Source organism: Maylandia zebra, linkage group LG18 (assembly GCF_041146795.1).
Source record: "Maylandia zebra isolate NMK-2024a linkage group LG18, Mzebra_GT3a, whole genome shotgun sequence".
In the NCBI taxonomy this organism is placed as follows: domain Eukaryota; kingdom Metazoa; phylum Chordata; class Actinopteri; order Cichliformes; family Cichlidae; genus Maylandia; species Maylandia zebra.
In genome coordinates, this window is record NC_135184.1 from 15,877,166 (window position 1) to 15,896,244 (window position 19,079).

The 19,079-nt window shown below is 40.9% G+C and overlaps 1 protein-coding gene across 14 annotated transcripts in view; it reads right to left on the reverse strand.

Moving 5' to 3' along the window:
- Positions 1–17,960, reverse strand: part of obscnb (obscurin, cytoskeletal calmodulin and titin-interacting RhoGEF b) — a 60,311-nt gene extending 42,351 nt beyond the window's left edge. For 4 of the 14 annotated variants that reach the window (XM_076877067.1, XM_076877068.1, XM_076877066.1 and 1 more), the window contains exons 1-27: positions 17,678–17,956; positions 14,654–15,737; positions 12,542–12,811; positions 12,032–12,292; positions 11,278–11,583; positions 10,918–11,184; positions 10,706–10,812; positions 9,808–9,976; positions 8,586–8,861; positions 8,218–8,499; positions 7,678–7,953; positions 7,304–7,585; positions 6,937–7,212; positions 6,535–6,816; positions 6,161–6,442; positions 5,787–6,068; positions 4,181–4,462; positions 3,722–3,997; positions 3,366–3,638; positions 3,007–3,273; positions 2,655–2,924; positions 2,304–2,570; positions 1,900–2,166; positions 1,698–1,810; positions 1,467–1,620; positions 1,209–1,370; positions 979–1,083 (exon numbers count right to left, since the gene is read on the reverse strand). In XM_076877067.1, the coding sequence (XP_076733182.1) occupies positions 979–1,083; positions 1,209–1,370; positions 1,467–1,620; positions 1,698–1,810; positions 1,900–2,166; positions 2,304–2,570; positions 2,655–2,924; positions 3,007–3,273; positions 3,366–3,638; positions 3,722–3,997; positions 4,181–4,462; positions 5,787–6,068; positions 6,161–6,442; positions 6,535–6,816; positions 6,937–7,212; positions 7,304–7,585; positions 7,678–7,953; positions 8,218–8,499; positions 8,586–8,861; positions 9,808–9,976; positions 10,706–10,812; positions 10,918–11,184; positions 11,278–11,583; positions 12,032–12,292; positions 12,542–12,811; positions 14,654–15,728 (7,129 nt within the window). In that variant the 5' untranslated portion in view covers positions 15,729–15,737; positions 17,678–17,956. Of the gene's footprint in view, positions 1–978; positions 1,084–1,208; positions 1,371–1,466; positions 1,621–1,697; positions 1,811–1,899; positions 2,167–2,303; positions 2,571–2,654; positions 2,925–3,006; positions 3,274–3,365; positions 3,639–3,721; positions 3,998–4,180; positions 4,463–5,786; positions 6,069–6,160; positions 6,443–6,534; positions 6,817–6,936; positions 7,213–7,303; positions 7,586–7,677; positions 7,954–8,217; positions 8,500–8,585; positions 8,862–9,807; positions 9,977–10,705; positions 10,813–10,917; positions 11,185–11,277; positions 11,584–12,031; positions 12,293–12,541; positions 12,812–14,653; positions 15,738–17,677 lie in introns of all 14 variants that reach the window. The other 10 variants (XM_076877060.1, XM_076877059.1, XM_076877057.1 and 7 more) reach the window with 5 other exon arrangements.
- Between the last annotated feature and the right edge of the window lie 1,119 nt (positions 17,961–19,079).

Here is a 19,079-nt window from a genome sequence, read left to right on the forward strand (position 1 = left end):
CCCCTGAAGTCTTATCTACACCACATATTGTTGATGTCATAATGTTGCCTAGGCTGGAGCCTATCATAGGTGTCATAGGGCAGGAGGCTATCCTGTAGGTTTGTCCTGGGGCTAACACGGAGAGATGGACAACCATTCACACCTGTGGGCACTTTAGAATCACCAGTTAACCCAATCCCACCAACTGCATGTCTTTGAACTGTGGGAGGAAGCCACACAGAGCATGCAAACTCCACACAGAAAGCCCACGGCCAGGTGGTGGATTCAAACCCAGGACCTTCATGCCATGAACTGCTCCACTGTGCTGCCCTAACAATATCTAATTTATAACCACAAAACATATATTATGGTGCCAGCATGTTGCCAAGAAATCACATAGCAATAGACTAAAACACTGGTGAAACAATACTGCATTGTGGGTACAAGTAATCTGTTTCACAATTAAATCACATTCTTGTACTGCTGGAGATTTTGAGATCCAATCTTCATAAGCCATCACACATTAAAAACGAAAAGAATGCTTTTCCTCTGGAATAAAATTATAAAACTGTAAAGCTGTGCTGTTGTTGAGTGCTCATTTTGCCATCAAGCTTCAATGAGGAGTGACAATGTGAATGTGAAGTTGCAAATGGATTTTATATCTTACCAATAGAAAGAATAAATATATGCAGAATGGCACAATGTGGTGACTCTCTTAGAATGATACTTCCTCAAGTTTTATTGTTTGTATCAGTAAATGATGTGGACGCATTCTGGGAGAATAACCGACTAACAGAAGTCAAGCTGTTCATCAAATTTAAACGTGTGTTTTATTGTTTGCAATTTTCTAAGAGCTCTTAACACAGTGAGAAGAAATAATCCATTTGCAGCCACACTGAACATCGCGGTGTGTAACAGCATTGGACTGATAAGCTATTACCATGCAACCATGCATTCAGTGTTATGCGATTTTAGTGCACAGAACACATATTCGTTTACCTTTCACTTTAAGTTTAGCAGTTGAAGATGCTTTCTCAGCTGTAAACTTAATTTCACCCATATCTTCTGGGGTAGCAGACTTGAAAAGCAGCACATAAGTTCTGCCTGGAATTAGAAACAGACATCATCGTGAAAACATCCTTATTATTCCCAATCTTTATTAAGGCAAATCCTGTAGCACTACATGCTTAGCTTAATTAAAATGGTTTTCCAATTTCTTGAGGCCTTACCCTCTTGCCTCATCTTTATGTTGTCAGTGGCTTTGAGTTTTGTGTTTCCTTTGTACCACTGGCACTCCACTTCATCGTGTGAGATTTCACAGACAAATTTAGCACTCTCCTTCTCCATTACCTCCAGATCTTCCAGCTTCTTGATGATCTTGATATCTCTGGCTGCAGGAAAAAGAGGCCAAGTACAGAAAACTTTACTGAACCTAGATTAATTGTACCTTACTGATTTCCTTACTTTGTTGCATAATTAGTAATTACCATGAACAGTGAGCTTGGCGGAGGTGTTATCATCAGTAGTACGGCAGATGTACGTGCCTCCATCTTCAGGGGAGCATTTGTTGATGGCCAAAGTGCGCTTTTGGCCCAATGAATGAATAGCAAAGTTCTTTCCCGGTTTTAGTTCTACCTCATCCTGCAGATTCGGTGTTATTCAAAATGTTACATGTGTACTGCACACATTTAAATCAGCAGACAGTAATAATTTCTCACCTTGAACCATCTAACATCTGCATTCGCTCTGGACACTTCACATTCAAACGTAACCTTCTCCTTCTCAGGAACACTCATATCCATAATAGGTTTGGAGATCATAGCAGGAGCTTCTGTAGAATCAGCACATTAGACTTTTTTTAGACTGGATTTTTTTTAGGAAACCTAGACCTCATCAGGACAAACATGAGCCCACCGTTACCTGTGACGATCAGTTTAGCTGAAGTATGCACTCCCTCTGCCTGGAAGGAAATCATTCCTGCATCCCCCTGCTTGAGACTGGACAACGTCAGGATGTGCTTCTTTCCCAGAGCTGTGATATGGCAGTTTGGCCCTGACTTTAATTTGACCCTGTCTCTGTTCCAGGAGCCTTCAACATTGACCTGACTGAGTTCTACCTCAAGTGTTACTGTCTCTGTTTCACGTGCCTTGGTTTCTGTTAGACCCTTTATTACCTGGATCTTCTTCACTGAAGGGAAAAGGAAAAGAGTGTTAACACGTAGGACTGATTTTGTGATAACAAGCGCCATGACAATGACATTCTTCTTCTTGTATGCTATGCACATCATATTCTGTATTTAAAACATTAATCTTGATGAGTCTTACTCTCCACGCTGAGCTTGGCCTGGGTCTTATCATCCAGAGTTTCGCAAGAGTAGATGCCACGGTCAGCATAAGTCACACTCTTGAAGACCAGAGCCTGCTTAGCTCCCTCTACCCGAATCTCCATGTTTCCTGCAGGTTGCAGCACTACACTGTTCTTCATCCACCTGACTTCATCCGATGCCTTACTGAGCTCCACTTCCATCCTCACTTCGCTTTGCTCCTCCACTGTCAGGTTTTCTAGCTTTTTCTTGAAAGTCACAGGTTCATCTGGAAGGGACACAAAGAATGTTAGATGGAAGTATGTGTTCATTTATATAAACAGTTAAACAATAATTCCCATTATTATCTTACGTTGCACTTGTAGAGTAGCTTTGCAGCTTTTGCCTTCTGCATCAACACTTATCTCTCCTGCATCTTTCTGAGTGACTGAGGTGATGGTAAGTGAGTGGCTGCCACCACCTTGCTCAAGCTTATACTTCTGCCCAGAAACGATGAGGATACTGTTGTGGAACCATCTGACGCTGACGTCTGCTGGGCTGACGGCACACTTGAAAACGGCATCTTTTCGCTCCGTTGCAACCACGTTGTTCAGTTTGGTGACCAACCTCACTAATCTTGGTGCTGAAAGGAATAAAGCATAATTATATAAAAGAAAAGGCTTCCATCCTGGAAAGACGTTTTTTTAGTTAAACTAGTTAATTACCTTTAGAAGAGACTTTAGCAGATGTCTTGTCATTTCTACATTCACAGCTGTATTCTCCTTCATCTTCCTTGGTCATGCCAGTCACAGTGAGAATTCGCCTAGCACCATCTGCTCTGACACAGAACCTGCCTCCAGGTTTAATCTCACGGCCATTATGGTGCCATACAGCATCCCCTGAAGCTTGATTTAGTTCGCAAATCAGGCTTAGTGTACCTCCCAGTTCCACTGTGGCAGGTTTCAAAGGGAGAACAAACTTCAAAGCTGAATCTGAGAAGAAAGCATGAGAGGGAAAAGTTCAAAGAAAAATCTTGCATCTGCACATGCATGAGAGTTGTATTTAAGACTTTTCTATGACCTGCCTTTAACTTGAACTTTGAACTCCAGTTTATCATCCGCAGTTTGACAAGAGTACGTTCCACTGTCTTTCATTTCTGCAGATTTCACTATCAGGGTACGAGAAAGGCCCTCTTTTTTCATTTCATACTTGCTGCTCTCCTTGAGCTCCATGCCATCTCTAAACCATCTCACACTACCGCCCTCTGAGGTCAGTTCAGTGGATAAAACAATGCTTTCACTTGTTTGAACCACGCATGTGTCCTTGACAGATTTCTTCTGGAACTTTATGGCTAAATCTAGAAAGAAGAACTTATTTTCAGTACTTTGTACAAATAAGTGGTAATCCATTGGCAACATGTTATATTTAAAATAAATTTACCTGTTAGCTGCAACTTAAATACCAGCTTCTCTGTTCCAGCCTCACACGTATATTCTCCAGCATCCTTTTTCTCCACTTTTTCTATCACCAGCTCACGAGTTTTGCCCTTAGACTCCATGTGGGCTCCTTTGCTGGAAGTCAGCAGCTTGCCATCCTTGTACCACTTTACCTCTGTCTTGGAATCTGAAACCTCACAACTAAGCGTGGCTCTCTGTGAGAGATAAGTTTTCACTTCCTTCTGGACTGACTCCATGTTAGAGAAGCCAGCTGGGGCTTCTGACCAGCAAATGGACAAAAAAAAACATCAATCGAGGTGAAATGCAAAAAAACTTTAAGCAACTATGACTCAACTTACTGGATACAAACGAGGCAATCTGGCAGAAATACTACACAACAAGACTATTTTAAAGCTCATTGACATACAGTAGGAAAGTACTAGAGACAACTTATTGAGCTTACCTAACACCTGTATCTTAAAGGGCAGCTTCTCAGACCCAGCCTCACAGATGTACTCCCCAGCATCCTTCTTATCCACACTGTTGATCACCAGCTGCCGACTCCTGCCTTTTGACCCTACATGAACTGTCTTGCTGGTGGTCAGAAGCTTGCCATCCTTGTACCATTTTACCTCTGTATTGATATCAGATACCTCACAGGTGAGAGTGGCTTTCTGAGAGAGAGTAGCTTTCACCTCCTTTTGGATAGACTCTTTGCTGGAGAAGGCAGACTTCACTTGGATCTCTGCAGAAATAACAGTGATTAATGTTATGGCAATGTAGCAAGTTTAAGTGTGATGTGAGATAAATATAACCTAGAAAATCAATTTTCATAGCAACAAAGTGGATAAATACATAGCAAAGCCAAAACCAGGGAACAATATTTAACAGCTAAAATCTAACGTGACCACAAAATATGCAAATATGTGAAAACATCTGCAATTCCACCAAACCAAAAACAAAAATTTCTAAATCTTTCATTGAGTTTCTGTTACAGTTTTACTCAATTCAGGTGTCAGGAAAATAAACCTAAACAAAGATTTCATAAAGTATTTAAAAAAATCTCTATAAATGTATAAATCTATGTAAATGACGAGTCAGATCAGCTGATTGACTATAATGTCTAAATTACAATTTTCACAACCAAAGAATATTATAAGAGCATGATTATTGTCATGTTTTTGCTTTGTGTTCCAGTACTCTCCTTTTTCTTACAACGTCTTTACAATGCCCCACCTGAAAGCTCCAAACTTAGTGCCCACCACCTTCAGCTCATCTCCACTCAGAGCAACACAAAGAGCCTAGACAATCATCTGTCTTGCAACAGTTTTTTCTATAAATTCAACATTGATGTATGATGCTTGATGATTCAGGAGTCAGTGAGTTACTGTAATATTCACTTTTAATAGTTACTAAAATAACAGCAATGACAATAACTATTACATAGTTTTTGTTATATAATTTGCATGTACTTCTCTTTTAGGTGTTAAAACACTTAACCTGTATGTTACATCCCCAATTTTCACTTGCTTTTAACATATAACCTCCAGCATCTTTCTTCTCTACATTGTCAATCACCATTTAAGTAATCCTGCCCTTTGAATCCATGTGATCTGCTTTGCTGGGATTTGGCAGCTTGTCATCTTTTTACCATTCTGCCTCTGTCTTGTTATCAACTATAATGGAGTAAGGTGACAGTACAATTACCTGTACAAAAACAACAGTTCAACTGAAAGCACACAAAAACGCACAGCAAATGCATGATAACTCAGATAACTAGAACCTGGCAAATAACCAGCTAAAGATACCAGATCTTGTAACCAGAGAGACCAAAACATGGAGCTCAGCAGGTCATTTGAACAACATAACTCAATTTTCTACTCAAAGGCTGCAACAATTTTTTATCAAATTAAACCAAATACTACATCCCACAACTGAAGCAACCAACAATGTATTCAATGCAAACACAAAAACACTTTTTTGTGAAGAAGCCTTTGCATTAAACGATCTAAAATATGTTTTACACGTTACACTATATTATTATAAGTGTGACATCCATAGAGGCATACCTTGCACATGTATCTTAAAGGCCAGCTTTTCAGTCCCAGCCTCACAGATGTACTCTCCAGCATCCTTCTTCTCCACACTGTCAATCACCAGCTGGCGATTCTTGCCCTTTGATTCAGTATGGATTGTCCTGCTGGAACTCAGCAGCTTGCCATCCTTGTACCACTTCACTTCTGTCTTGTTATCAGATACCTCACAGCTTAGAACAGCTTTCTGTGACAGGGTGGCTTTTACCTCCTTTTGGATTGACTCCTTATTAGAGAAAGCTGACTGGACCTGTGTGTCTGAGGAGACCATGAATATGGATGATAAATTTCTCTCTCTCTGCAGCACCTGCAAGCCCCATGAATCAAACCAGTTAGATCATTGCCCCTACCTGCCACCTGTAGTTTGAAGGCAAGCTTTTCAGTCCCAGCCTCACAGATGTACTCTCCAGCATCCTTTTTCTCCACACTGTCAATCATCAGCTGGCGATTCTTGGCCTTTGATTCAGTATGGATTGTCTTGCTGGAACTCAGCAGCTTGCCATCCTTGTACCACTTCACTTCTGTCTTGTTATCAGATACCTCACAGCTTAGAACAGCTTTCTGTGACAGGGTGGCTTTTACCTCCTTTTGGATTGACTCCTTATTAGAGAAAGCTGACTGGACCTGTGTGTCTGAGGAGACCATGAATATGGATGATAAATTTCTCTCTCTCTGCAGCACCTGCAAGCCCCATGAATCAAACCAGTTAGATCATTGCCCCTACCTGCCACCTGTAGTTTGAAGGCAAGCTTTTCAGTCCCAGCCTCACAGATGTACTCTCCAGCATCCTTCTTCTCCACATTGTCAATCACCAGCTGGCGATTCTTGGCCTTTGATTCAGTATGGATTGTCTTGGTGGAAGTCAGCAGCTTGCTATCCTTGTACCACTTCACTTCTGTCTTGGCGTCGGCTACTTCACAGCTCAGGACAGCCTTCTGGGAGATGGTGGCTTTCACTTCCTTCTTAACTGAATCCTTGTTAAAGAAGGCTGATTGGACATGTGTGTCTATGGAAACCATGAAAATAAATTCAAATTCTTTGCTGTCCAGAAACAAATAGGTTTAATATCTGTAAGGCGCATAACTCAAGAGGAAAAACTAGAAACCAGTTAGGGCACTGCCCCTACCTGCCACCTGTAGTTTGAAGGCAAGCTTTTCAGTCCCAGCTTCACAGATGTACTCTCCAGCATCCTTCTTCTCCACACTGTCGATCACCAGCTGACGATTCTTGCCCTTAGACTCTGTGTGGATAGTCTTGCTAGAGGACAGGAGCTTTCCATCTTTGTACCACTTCACCTCTGTCTTGGAATCAGAAACCTCACAGCTCAAAGTGGCCTTCTGGGACAAAGTGACTTTCACCTCCTTTTGTATAGAGTCCTTATTATAGAAGACTGATTGGGCCTCTGAACGAGGAGTCATGAAAGGAAAAAACATCAGATGATATTTATTCAAAATATAGAAACTAAGTAATGCTATGATTTCAAAAGATCTTACCTGCCACCTGCAGTTTGAAGGTGAGCTTTTCAGTCCCAGCCTCACAGATGTACTCTCCAGCATCCTTTTTCTCCACACTGTCAATCATCAGCTGACGATTCTTGCCCTTTGACTCAGTATGGATTGTCCTGCTGGAGCTCAGCAGCTTGGCATCTTTGTACCACTTCACTTCTGTCTTGTTATCAGATACCTCACAGCATAGAACAGCTTTCTGTGACAGGGTGGCTTTTACCTCCTTTTGGATTGACTCCTTATTAGAGAAAGCTGACTGGACCTGTGTGTCTGAGGAGACCATGAATATGGATGATAAATTTCTCTCTCTCTGCAGCACCTGCAAGCCCCATGAATCAAACCAGTTAGATCATTGCCCCTACCTGCCACCTGTAGTTTGAAGGCAAGCTTTTCAGTCCCAGCCTCACAGATGTACTCTCCAGCATCCTTCTTCTCCACACTGTCGATCACCAGCTGGCGATTCTTGGCCTTTGACTCAGTATGGATTGTCTTGGTGGAAGTCAGCAGCTTGCCATCCTTGTACCACTTCACCTCTGTCTTGGTATCGACCACCTCACAGCTCAACGTGGCTTTCTGGGAAAGCATGGCTTTAACCTCCTTCTGAATAGACTCCTTGTTGATGAAAGCTGACTGGGAATCTGAGGGTAACACAAGTAAGAAGAGCAGTGCTGTCATAAGCTTTAAAATCACAGATGATTGGAATAATTTAGAGGCAAAATATGAAACACACACTTAGCGCTTGATAGGATGATATGATAAATCTAAATATGTATATTTTTGGCACTTCAAGATAGTGGATGGTTTAGATGATTAAATGTACACCATGAGCATTACTATGAATTTTATACATTTATAAAGATTAAAAATCTTTAGATTTAAATGAATCAACCAGGCTGTCCCACCTGTGACAAATATCTTGAAGACTAGCTTGTCCCCTCCAGCTTCACAGGTATACTCTCCAGCATCACTCTTCTCCACCTTTTCAATCACCAGCTGGCGAGTGTTGCCTTTTGCTTCTGAGTATATGGTCCTACTGGATATCAACAGCTTGCCATCTTTGTACCATTTCACCTCTGTCTTGCTATCTGACACATTACAAGTAAGAGTTGCTTTTTGGGAGAGAGTGGCCTTCACTTCCTTTTGGACTGACTCTTTGTTGGAGAAGGCAGCTACAGCTGGAGTTTCTGTGAGGAAAAAAGAAGTTTCTGTGCCATCAAATACTCCCAAATCAACATAAAAAACCCAGCCTTGTGCCATCATGCAGTGTTACCTTTTATCTTAACCTGGAATGTGATTTTGTCAGCTGCTGTCTCACACGAATAATGTCCTTCATCAATCTTCTTGGCACTCTTGATAATGAGTTTCCTTTGAGTCCCTTTGGAGATGATGGTAGTTCTTTGGTCCTCAGTGATTTCCATTTGATCTTTTCTCCACACAACAGCAGCACTGGCAGATGAAACCTCACAGCTCAGCTCAAGATCTCCTTTGAGAGTCGATGACATTCCCATGGTACCTCTGGCTTTGTTTAGAAATTTGGCAGGTTCATCTTAGGGAGGGAAAAGCAATAAAAAGTTACCATGTGACTTATGTGTAATAATAAAATTAAATGTCTTTTTTAAAAGTTTGGTTGGATTGTTAACGCAGGAGCTCATGTTTAGGAAGAGGGTTGGCCACGGCCCAACCACTTCCAACAACAGGGGCAGCCTGAGAAGCAGTTTCTTCTCAGGATTTATTTTCAATTAATTTAAAATAAACATTTAAATAAACAAAAGGACTAAACATGTTTTCCTTTCCTTTCTAATAAAGTAAAAGGAAGCAGTTATTAAATTATCATACATGAATTCCAACCGATAGCAGCCACTTTACAGTGACCCGTTAAATATAAGAAAGCACATCACAGGTCAGAGGGTTGATCAGCAGAGGATGAAGAAACTTTCTTTAACTTTACTTTGAATTGTATAATGCTGTGGGTCCATATCATGTGACATGTGGATGATGTTCTTGTGTTTTTATGAGATATTTACATTAGAAAAAACTCATCTAAAACATGTCACCTGTAATTAATGGATGTTTTTTTCTTGCATTTAAATTTTTTAGGCTTTCACATTTTTATGGGGTTTTTTGTTTTTATTTTTTTAATGGCAGGAATACTCGGGTAATGGGTTAGAGTGAGGATGAAGTCACTTAATGTGGAAATTCATTTACAGTTAAAAACAGAAAAATAAACAGAGAGCATACTTGAGTTAGAGCGGACCATTTCTGCCTGTTTTATTTTGTCCTTGAAAGCACGGGCAGTTTCTTTTGAGACAAGCTAATGAATCTGTTTGATGCCTCAAAGATAAAACCAATCAGAGCAGCTCACATTCCAGTAAATCATTTGAGGTGTTTTGCACCCTGAACCTAGTTCCTATTACAAAAATCCTCTCTGGAAAATCCTAATTGTGATTTGAAGCAACAAATGATGTAAAGTTAGCTGCAATTTTTACACATACCTTTAAGAGTGAGTTGCATGGACATCTTGTCATTAGGTAACACACAATCATAAATGCCCACATCTTCCTCAGTGACGTTGTGTACCATCAGGATCCTCTTGCGGTCATTAAGCACATATTCATACTTTTTGCCCATTTTTAGCTCCCGTCCGTTCTTCGTCCAAACCACCTGAAGAAAGAAATACAGAAATGCTTTCCAAATTAAACAGGTTAGGATCACACAAACACATACATGTGCTATTAATGTTAACTGGAATTACTCATTTGCAGATTATTCAGAAAAGGGTGCACCAAGGGTGTAGCATTGGAGGACAAAGAACAAGGCGGTCACAGGAAATTTGAGTATTCAATGAAAAGTGAAAAGTTGTGTTACACAAGAGTTAAAACAGAATTTTGTGTTAGGTAAAATGAAAAAAATGTATACAGATGTAAAAGTTATAATCCTATTAAGTAATCTAATAGTGCACAAGTTGTATAGTCAAAATATAATTTGAGGTACCTAAAGTAAGCACATTAATCATGTCGAATTTGAATCAAAATATTGTAGAGTAGAAGCAGGAAGTAACCCTACACAGAAGTGCTTAAATTAAAATACAAGTACATTAAACCAGTACTTAAGTAAATTACTCAAGTAAAGCTCTTTGTCTTTGTCAGGTCAATTCAATTTTATTTATACAGCGCCATATCACAACAGCAGCCGCCTCAAAGAGCTTTATATTGTAAGGTAGACCCTACAATAATAATATGTAGACGTAGAATTAGGATAATTAAATATCCTATTGACACATCTACAAAGCTCTTTCAAAAAGACGTTAAACGTTATATTAAAACAGCTGTTTTAATAGAGTCTGTAAAGGCAAAAACTAAAACAAATTATTTACATATTTCTATCACTAACCTGTGTGTCGTAATCTGACACCTCAACAGTCAGCTGAGCAGTGGCTTGGGCACTGCAGGTTACCACCTCTAGATGATCGGATTTGTTGGTGAACCTAACAGAAGGGGCTGAAAACAACGTGGCACTGTAAGAGGGTATTACTGATTGGAAGAAAAAAAAACACAAAAAAAGACACAAATTAATAGGACTGAGGTCATTTCTCTAGTATGTACCTTTCACATTGAGGATGCAACTGCTTTGTGAGCCTCCACCCACAAACTTGACTTCAGTTCCATTCATTTCCATGGTCACAACTCGGATGAGCAATGTGTGTATGTTTTTTGACCTGGTGATGAGGTAGTCGGCTCCGCTGCGCAAAAGGCGTCCGTTTAGGGACCAGAAGCCTGAGCAAACAGCAGACAGCTCGACAGAGATGGAGAATTCCTCACCGGAGACTGCAGTGCTGTTAATCAGACCTTTTCTGATTTCTGCAGTGGGTTCTGAAAAGAGGCCCGCAAACAGGATTTTAAGAAGGAAGAACAAAAACCAAACATAGACATAAATGACAACAATCACAGAGAATTCAGTCTTACCAAGGTAGAAGGTTCCAGGTACCTCCAGGTAGGCACTCTGCCCAAAGTCATTAATGGCAGAGATACGGAACTGGTAGCTAGCTTCTTCAGTGAAGTTGCAGATTGTAAACTCTGTTGTGACAATGGTTTCTTCAGCATTGCACCTCTGCCACATTTGGGTACCAACCTTCCTTCGCTCTACAACGTAGCCTTTGATGGGGACAGGGCGGTCACTGTCAGGAGGAGACCACTGAATGGTGATGGAGGACTCTGTTTTGTTCTGCACCACAGCGTCAACTGGGGGATCGGGAGGATGCTTCCGGGCAGCTAGAGAAAAATATTGTGATGTTATTTAGTTGGAGTACTAGTTTCAGTTCTTCTTTTGTATTTACGTAATATATGCTGATATTTGACCTAACAACAAGAAATATATCGAGATACACTGTTTTGTATAATTCAATAAATGTTTGGTTCATTATTGTACCAAAGGGTCCTGTCACCCTCCCCTCATCCCCAAAAGATTGCAGCAGATGGCTGGAGTTTTTCCTTCCCACTGTTGCCAAGTGTTTAGTCATAGGGGGTTGTCTGATTGTTGGGTTTTCTCTCTAATATTGTAGGATCTTTACCTTACAATAAAAATCGCCTTGAGGCAACTGTTGAAATGATTTTGCACTATATAAATAAAATAAATTGAATTTAAATCAATCGCCACAAGATATTTTGTATATATTTACTACAGATATCATTAGAATGTATCAAACAACATTTAACCCACCAGTAACTGAGAATCGGGTGGATGTCTTGCAGTCTCCAGCCACAAACGCCACTTCTCCAGAGTCCTCTGCCTGGCAATCTCTAATTGTGAGTGTGTACTGTCTAAGCACGCAGCCGATTGAAATACGTGAATCCTCTTTTAACTTCTCGCCATTGCGAGTCCAGTAGGCGTCTGGATAGGGATGTTCCAGCTCCACGCAGAAGATGACAGTGTCGCTAACAGGAACTACTGTCCTCCGAGGAAGCTTCTTAGTTATGTTACCTGAGATATAAGAAGAAACTGATTTGAGATGAAGAAAACAGAACTGAAAACTGCATTTTTCAAATAGATATAGCAGTAAATAATGGTCCAATGTAGTAAACATTCACAGACCAGGTCATGTCGCATTAAGTATCCACATGAGATGCATGTAATATTTACATTAAACCCATATAGACAATTGTAATTACACTTGATAAGTGCACAAACACTGAAGAAGAACAGTGGAAAGAAAAAGAGTCTCTACCGTACCCAGGACTGTGAGCTCAGCCACAGTGCGACTGCCCTCTTTCATCTCGCATATATAAACTCCATCGTCGTTGGTGGTAACGTTGTGTATGGTGAGGCGACGGAGGGTGCCGTCCTGCTCCATGCGATATTTAGCATTTTGCTGCAGTCGCGTTTCCTCCATGAACCAGTTGGTATAAGTGGAACTAAGAGGCACCTCACACATGAGTGTGGCTGAGGTTTTTTCCTGCACCTCCACATCCTGCAGCTTTCTCCTGAATGGCACCTTGGGTTCTGGCACAAGGAAATATGACAGAATCTTTAACCAAAGCTGAACTACATCACACTTTCAACTTCTACATGTATTTACCCACATATTCAAATATATGTCAGGCTAATGAAATATCAATAAAGTGAGAGAAACTAGAACATTTAAATTCAGGAATCAAGTGTAGAAAATCTGATTTAAGAAGTGAGATAAGTTCAACCTGAGCACTCAGTATAGCCAAATAAAATATTTAACATTTGCATTCATGTTTTCCAATATGTTTCCTAAACTGTGCTCTCCAAAGACTAAGTGAGTTAATTTCATCTTGCCATGCTGAATATTTTTGCTTCAAGCATGGTTGTAATAACATCCAAACAGGCACTGCAAAGATTCAAATACAGGATGGCTTCCAAAGCAAACATAAGATTACTTTTTATCACCAGAAGTGGCAAAAAACTCCAAATCCAAGGGGCAGGTTACACCATGGACAGTCTGTCACATTTATAGAATACATAAGGTGCACTGATAGGAATGGGATCCTTTCTGTCAACATCTCTTATTCATCTCATATTCTTGTTCTTGTTCCAATCCACTGCCTTTATGTGTGAATTTTGCACGTTCTCCCCTTGCCTGTGTGGGTTCTCTCTCGGACACTACGGCTTCCTCTCAAAGTTCAGAGTCATTTATTTTAAGTTAACTGGTGATTCTTGGTGTGAATGTAAGTGTGAATAGCTTTCTTTTTCTGTATGTTAGCCCTGTGGTAGACTGGCAACCTGTCTAGGGTGTATCCAGCTTATCCACCCATTGACAGCTGTGGTAGACTCCAGCTTAACTTCAACCCTAAACCCTAAACTGGACAAGTACTAAAGAAAATGGATGAGTATTAGCAAACTACTTCTCCAGTGCATATGTAAAGAATGGTATATAAAGACTATCATGCAGTTCATGTGCTGGATACTGTATTTGCCATTACACTACCATTTATTTTCTAGCCACATATAGTAAAACTTCTTTCCATTTCAAAGCTTTCTGCAAAACTCCAGCAAAGTACCAAATTGCTGGGAAAATATCACACAAAGAACCAATTTTCCTGCACTTTGAATTCAGCTGGTACATCGGCAGCTTGGCACTCGACATCGGACTGACTGGAAATTAATATCTGAAATTAAAATCTGCAACTCTACAGCTTCATATCCTGGACCAACATCTTCCTGAGGGAAGTCACATCAGCAGTGTGCCAAAGTGATCTACTGAGTGAGTGACCATCTTAGCAACTGTGAACTACTCATCGCCAGCAGAAAATAGCTGCAACACAACACCTTACTTCAGGACATGAGCCAGAATTCAGTCTTGTTGTTAAAAGGCAAACAACAACACCCAGAAGATTCAGAAGAGTAATTACAGTTCCCAGTAAGCACTGCTCTCAGTTTGTAACTATTAAAATATACAAATGAGTCACACTGGAGCATGGGGGACACGATATTTAAGTACAACGGATGCTGCAGATTATAGATACACCATGACAGTGTTATAAACAGTGTAATAAATTAATATGCAGCTCAAAATATCCTCATCAAATAAACCATTTACGTCTCCTAGAAAAGGATTCATGACTTCTAAACTATTAAATATGTACATAAGTATGAGCTTTTTATAAACATTTGTATCTTCAGAGGGTTAGGGTCTTTGACCTGAGTACTACAGACAGAAAGTGAGTTGAGATTTGTTAGCATTATCAAAAAATAAGGTAAAGCCAGCCTTAATATTTCCCTGCATACTTATTAGAAGTATGCAAACATATCTTTACTAAAAACTTAATTCAGGAGGATTTTCTTAACTGCGATTGCTCAAAAATGGTAATAGCTTACCTTTGACTGTTACTAACACAGCGCTGTAGGTCTGCCCTGCCATATTGGTTGCATTGCAGGTGTAGAGGCCATTATCAGTCTGCTTGCAGTACAGGATTTTCAGGATGAAGTTCTCAGCTTGGTCCTCATAAATGACATGTCTGCGGCCCTCGCTGATGTTCATTCCATCCTTCCTCCAGATAGTGTGGGGTTTGGGGTGACCGGTCACAAAGCAGCTGAGTTTGGCATGTTTCCCCTCAGTCACGGTGCAGGTACGAGTGAATACACCTTTAGGAAGCTTCGCCAGGGCAGATGCTCGCAGATCGTGTTCCAGGCCCAGAGAACTGAAAGCATCCGTGATTTTGGCCGTGGAGGAGGAAGAAATGGAGGCGCTGCTTTCTTCATTGCGGTAGATGGAGATCTCCTCTTTGCGCTTCTGTAGGTGAGAGAGAAGGGAGCTGCTCTTATCTACAGCTTGGCGGTGGGAATCCTGAGCATCTACAACGAGGGCAGCCGCAGCTTGTGCGCGGCCGACAGTGTTCTGGGCCCTGCAGGTGTAAGTGCCGCTGTCCAGGTTTCGTACGCACTGGATCTTTAAAGTGCTGCCATCGCTCTCAGAAATGATCTTGATGCGACTGGTCTCCCCCAGGTAGCGCCCATCCTTTTCCCATTCAAAGTTGGCCTCAGGGTAAGCTGCAACTTGGCAGTGGAAAACAACATCACCGCCCAAAACAACACGTGCAGAGGCAGGCTTCACCATGAAAACAGGGGCCTTCTGAGACATCTCTGTCGGCAGCGCCACTTTGAGGGTTACAGCGGCGTAAGCTTCACCGACGCTGTTCTTAGCTCTGCACATGTACTGTCCACTGTCCTCCAGAGTTAAGTCATAGATGGTCAGGCGATAAGCGTCTCCATCTTCCACAGTCTTGAAGCGGCCTCCGGACGTCAGCTTCAGCTTGTCTTTTTCCCAGGTTATCAGTGGAGTTGGGCTGCCCACAATTGTGCAGCTGAGTGTGGCATCCTTGCCCACACACACTGAAAATGCCTTTGGGCGAGTGAGAAACCTGGGGGCCCCTCCAAACAAGTTTTGTTCCATCGTTTGTTCCTGTGATCAAACAAAGGGCAAATATTACACATCTTATAAGTCTTATTAATATCTTGGAACAGTTATTGAGTCCAAACTCAACTTTGAAGCAACATGTGTGCAAAAAATCTCCACACTGATAAAACCATTTGTTTCATCCTTCTTTTTTTAGTCTGTTTTATCCTTTTTATTTGGTGTCACGGTGTTGATTTCTGCCTCTCTCTCTTTTGTCCTTTCGCCCTACCCTCAACCTAACCCTGACCCCAATCAGTCATGGCAGATGGCTGCCCCTCCCTGAGCCTGATTCTGCCAGAGGCTTCTTCCTGTTAAGAGGGAGTTTTTCCTTCCCACTGTCACCACATGCTTGCTCATAGGGAGGCATCTGATTGTTGGGGTTTTCTCTCTATTACTGTAGAGTCTTTACAGTATAAAACACTTTGAGGTGACTGTTGCTGTGATTTGGTGCTATGTATATAAAATTGAATTGAACTGATATTTATCTTTGAAGGACAGAAAGGGCAGATTGGTGAGCCACGGCTGAGCTCAGCATCACTGTACACCACAATTATAGTGTCTGCTGGGCATGATTTTACTGGACAATTTGCTCCCTTTGCATAGTGACTTTCAGCTTCTCGTCCCAAAGTGCAAAACAATACGGTTTACAAAACAACTTTGTTCCAGCAGCCATTACTCAGATTAACCGAGCATAGCGTTGCTATCCTACATGATGCCAAGTGAATTCTCTGTAATTATAGTATAATTATTTCTTCAGTATTTTTTATTAAGCTTATATATTTTCTGTGTTTGCACTGACAAACATGGATGGAAGATGGATGACTCTCTACTCCAGACCAAATCTACCCATGGGTACAAATAAAGTAATTGAAACAATAAAAATATTAAATAAATAAATACAAAACTGATTTTATATATGTACAAGTTTAATAACCTTTATTAAAAACACCAATCTTCAACTGCAAGTATAAATAAACCAGGAAGTACAAATGTAAAAATTACAAAACTATATCAAGAAAAAATAAATACATTTACTATTATTTCCTGTAGATCATATTCCTCCACAAACACCTGTCAACTTTACACAAACCCATTGTAAAATCTGGCCTTCTGCTATGTGTTCTCTAAAATATGTTATGCTATGAAAATAGACATAAATCCAGAGTTAGGGTGGCATATTTATAGCTGACAGTTACAGTAGCTATATATCAGTCAACATATCCTTGACCTGCCGCAGCGGACATTCATCAATACAAAGACCTATTCAGATGTTTCAACATCTGAATGCAATATAAACTCCAGATTATATTATTAATGCAATGGTAATGATGACAATTATTCAACAATAGCAGTAAAATAATTTCCCTGCTCCACAAAGGGAAAGAAGCTAAATAGCAAACAAATTCCCTCACAACAAGGTCAGAAAGAGCGCTTATGTGTCTTTCAAACAGTGACATTTACCAGCTTTGTCACCTCCGCCGCTTTAACTGCCTGTCCCAAAAATAACCTCAGCTGTCAGACTCCGTCTCTGTCCATTGCCATTTGTAGAAGCGAAAGGGACATCAGCTGTTTGATAAAGCTCCCACTTCACAAACATACTTCATTTCTAGCACTGTCCGTTTTCTACCAGCTGAGGAAAACTCGTAAAAAAAGACACTGGAATTTAATGAACGACTAAAAAAAAATCACGGAAAAAATTCGACAAAGGAGCTTGTGTTTACTTAAATATAACAGAAACTTCAGCTGGATGATGCGGTTAGCTAATGAACTCAAATCCGCCCCTGTAATAGTCACAGGTGAAAAATGACAGCTATCTACCTCTTTGAGCTGCACCTAAGCTCAAATTAACCAACAAAAAAAGGAAAAGAAATTCTAACTTCGACCAAGTTCCTATGTAAACTTTACTGTAAGAAAATGAGTTAACTGTTGTGTTACTGCTTCTTCACCTTGAGTCCTTAACCGCTCAGGAAATTCAGGCGCTGAATCATGTGGGCCAAACAATCAATAGCCCGTCAGGATTTCCGGATGATGGCCCTCTCCAACAGCGTTCAGGGGCTCCACATGGGGGGCAAGAAAAAGTCTTCTTTGACCTCAAATATATTTCAAAATGGTTGTAAATCCAAGATAGTGAAACATCCCCCCGTCTCCTGCAGTGGGCGGTTGAGCAGACTTACTTTTTCTTTCTTCTCTGGTGCCTCATGATGCCACATAGCTGACGTGCCTATTTTGGCGCAGCCTCCTTTCCAAAATAGACCTGTCATTTGGAGATAGGAGATAGCCTGATGGTGGCTTCGGGAAGGAGAGCAGGCTGGCCTGGCCTCTGCTGGGTTGCTGCTGCTGCAGGCTGGAGACGGCAATACGGACACAAGTCATAAACAACTCATACTAGGTGTAAATATGCCGCGTGTGGACGCGTCAAGCAGGAGCAGTTTATTGAGTTTCAGTTCAGTTCAGGTTTAGTTATATATCAGTCGCCTCAAGGCGCTTAATATTATAAGTTAAAGACCCAACAATAATACAGAGAAACACCAACAATCAGACGACCCACCCAATGAGCAAGCACCTTGGCGACAGCGGGAAGGAAAAACTCCCTTTTAACAGTTAGAAACCTCTGGCAGACAGGGGCGCTACCAAGGGAGAGCTATGTCCCGTAGGGGATTATTCATGATTTGAAGACTTAACAGAGCTGCAAACAAAACTGAACCTCCACTTCTTGGCTTGTTGTTATTCACTTGTTTCAGACTTTCTTAGATGTGCAAATCTGAGATGCTCAAATCAATCTCTTGCCACCTCTGTCTCTACTTAATGAAAGTTTACCTCAGCTTACAACAGCTCAAGATGTGCCAGGTTAAATGTGAAGGTAATTAACACCAAGACATCATTAGATACTGCATCACAAATCCAGTCCCTGTCATCATATTACCAGTAACAGAATCCAGCCTGCACTCTGATATCATTGAACATTTGCAGTGGTGACAAAGGCACAAACAGCTTCCTCATTCTTCTGCTTATTTATAGAATTAAACCCCGCTCTGATCTCTGAACAAAAACATAAATCTATCAGTCTGCCTCTCTTGATAGTTCATTCATTTGCAGTAGTTGTAGTGAATAATAAATCCACTTAATCTGCTTATGATTAGGCTGAGAGGTTGACTGAGCTTGCAGCAGACTGTTTTCCACAACATCCACTGTGACAGCTGCTGTCCCCAGCTCATCAGGGCCAGAATGAAGTTATGACTTCATATTGTCCATATTGTGGAAAGGACTAGAATGCAGTAATACTTTAAATGTATCCTTAGTGAAGTATTCACTTTGATTAAATCACTTGATAAAGCATGGCAACAAACC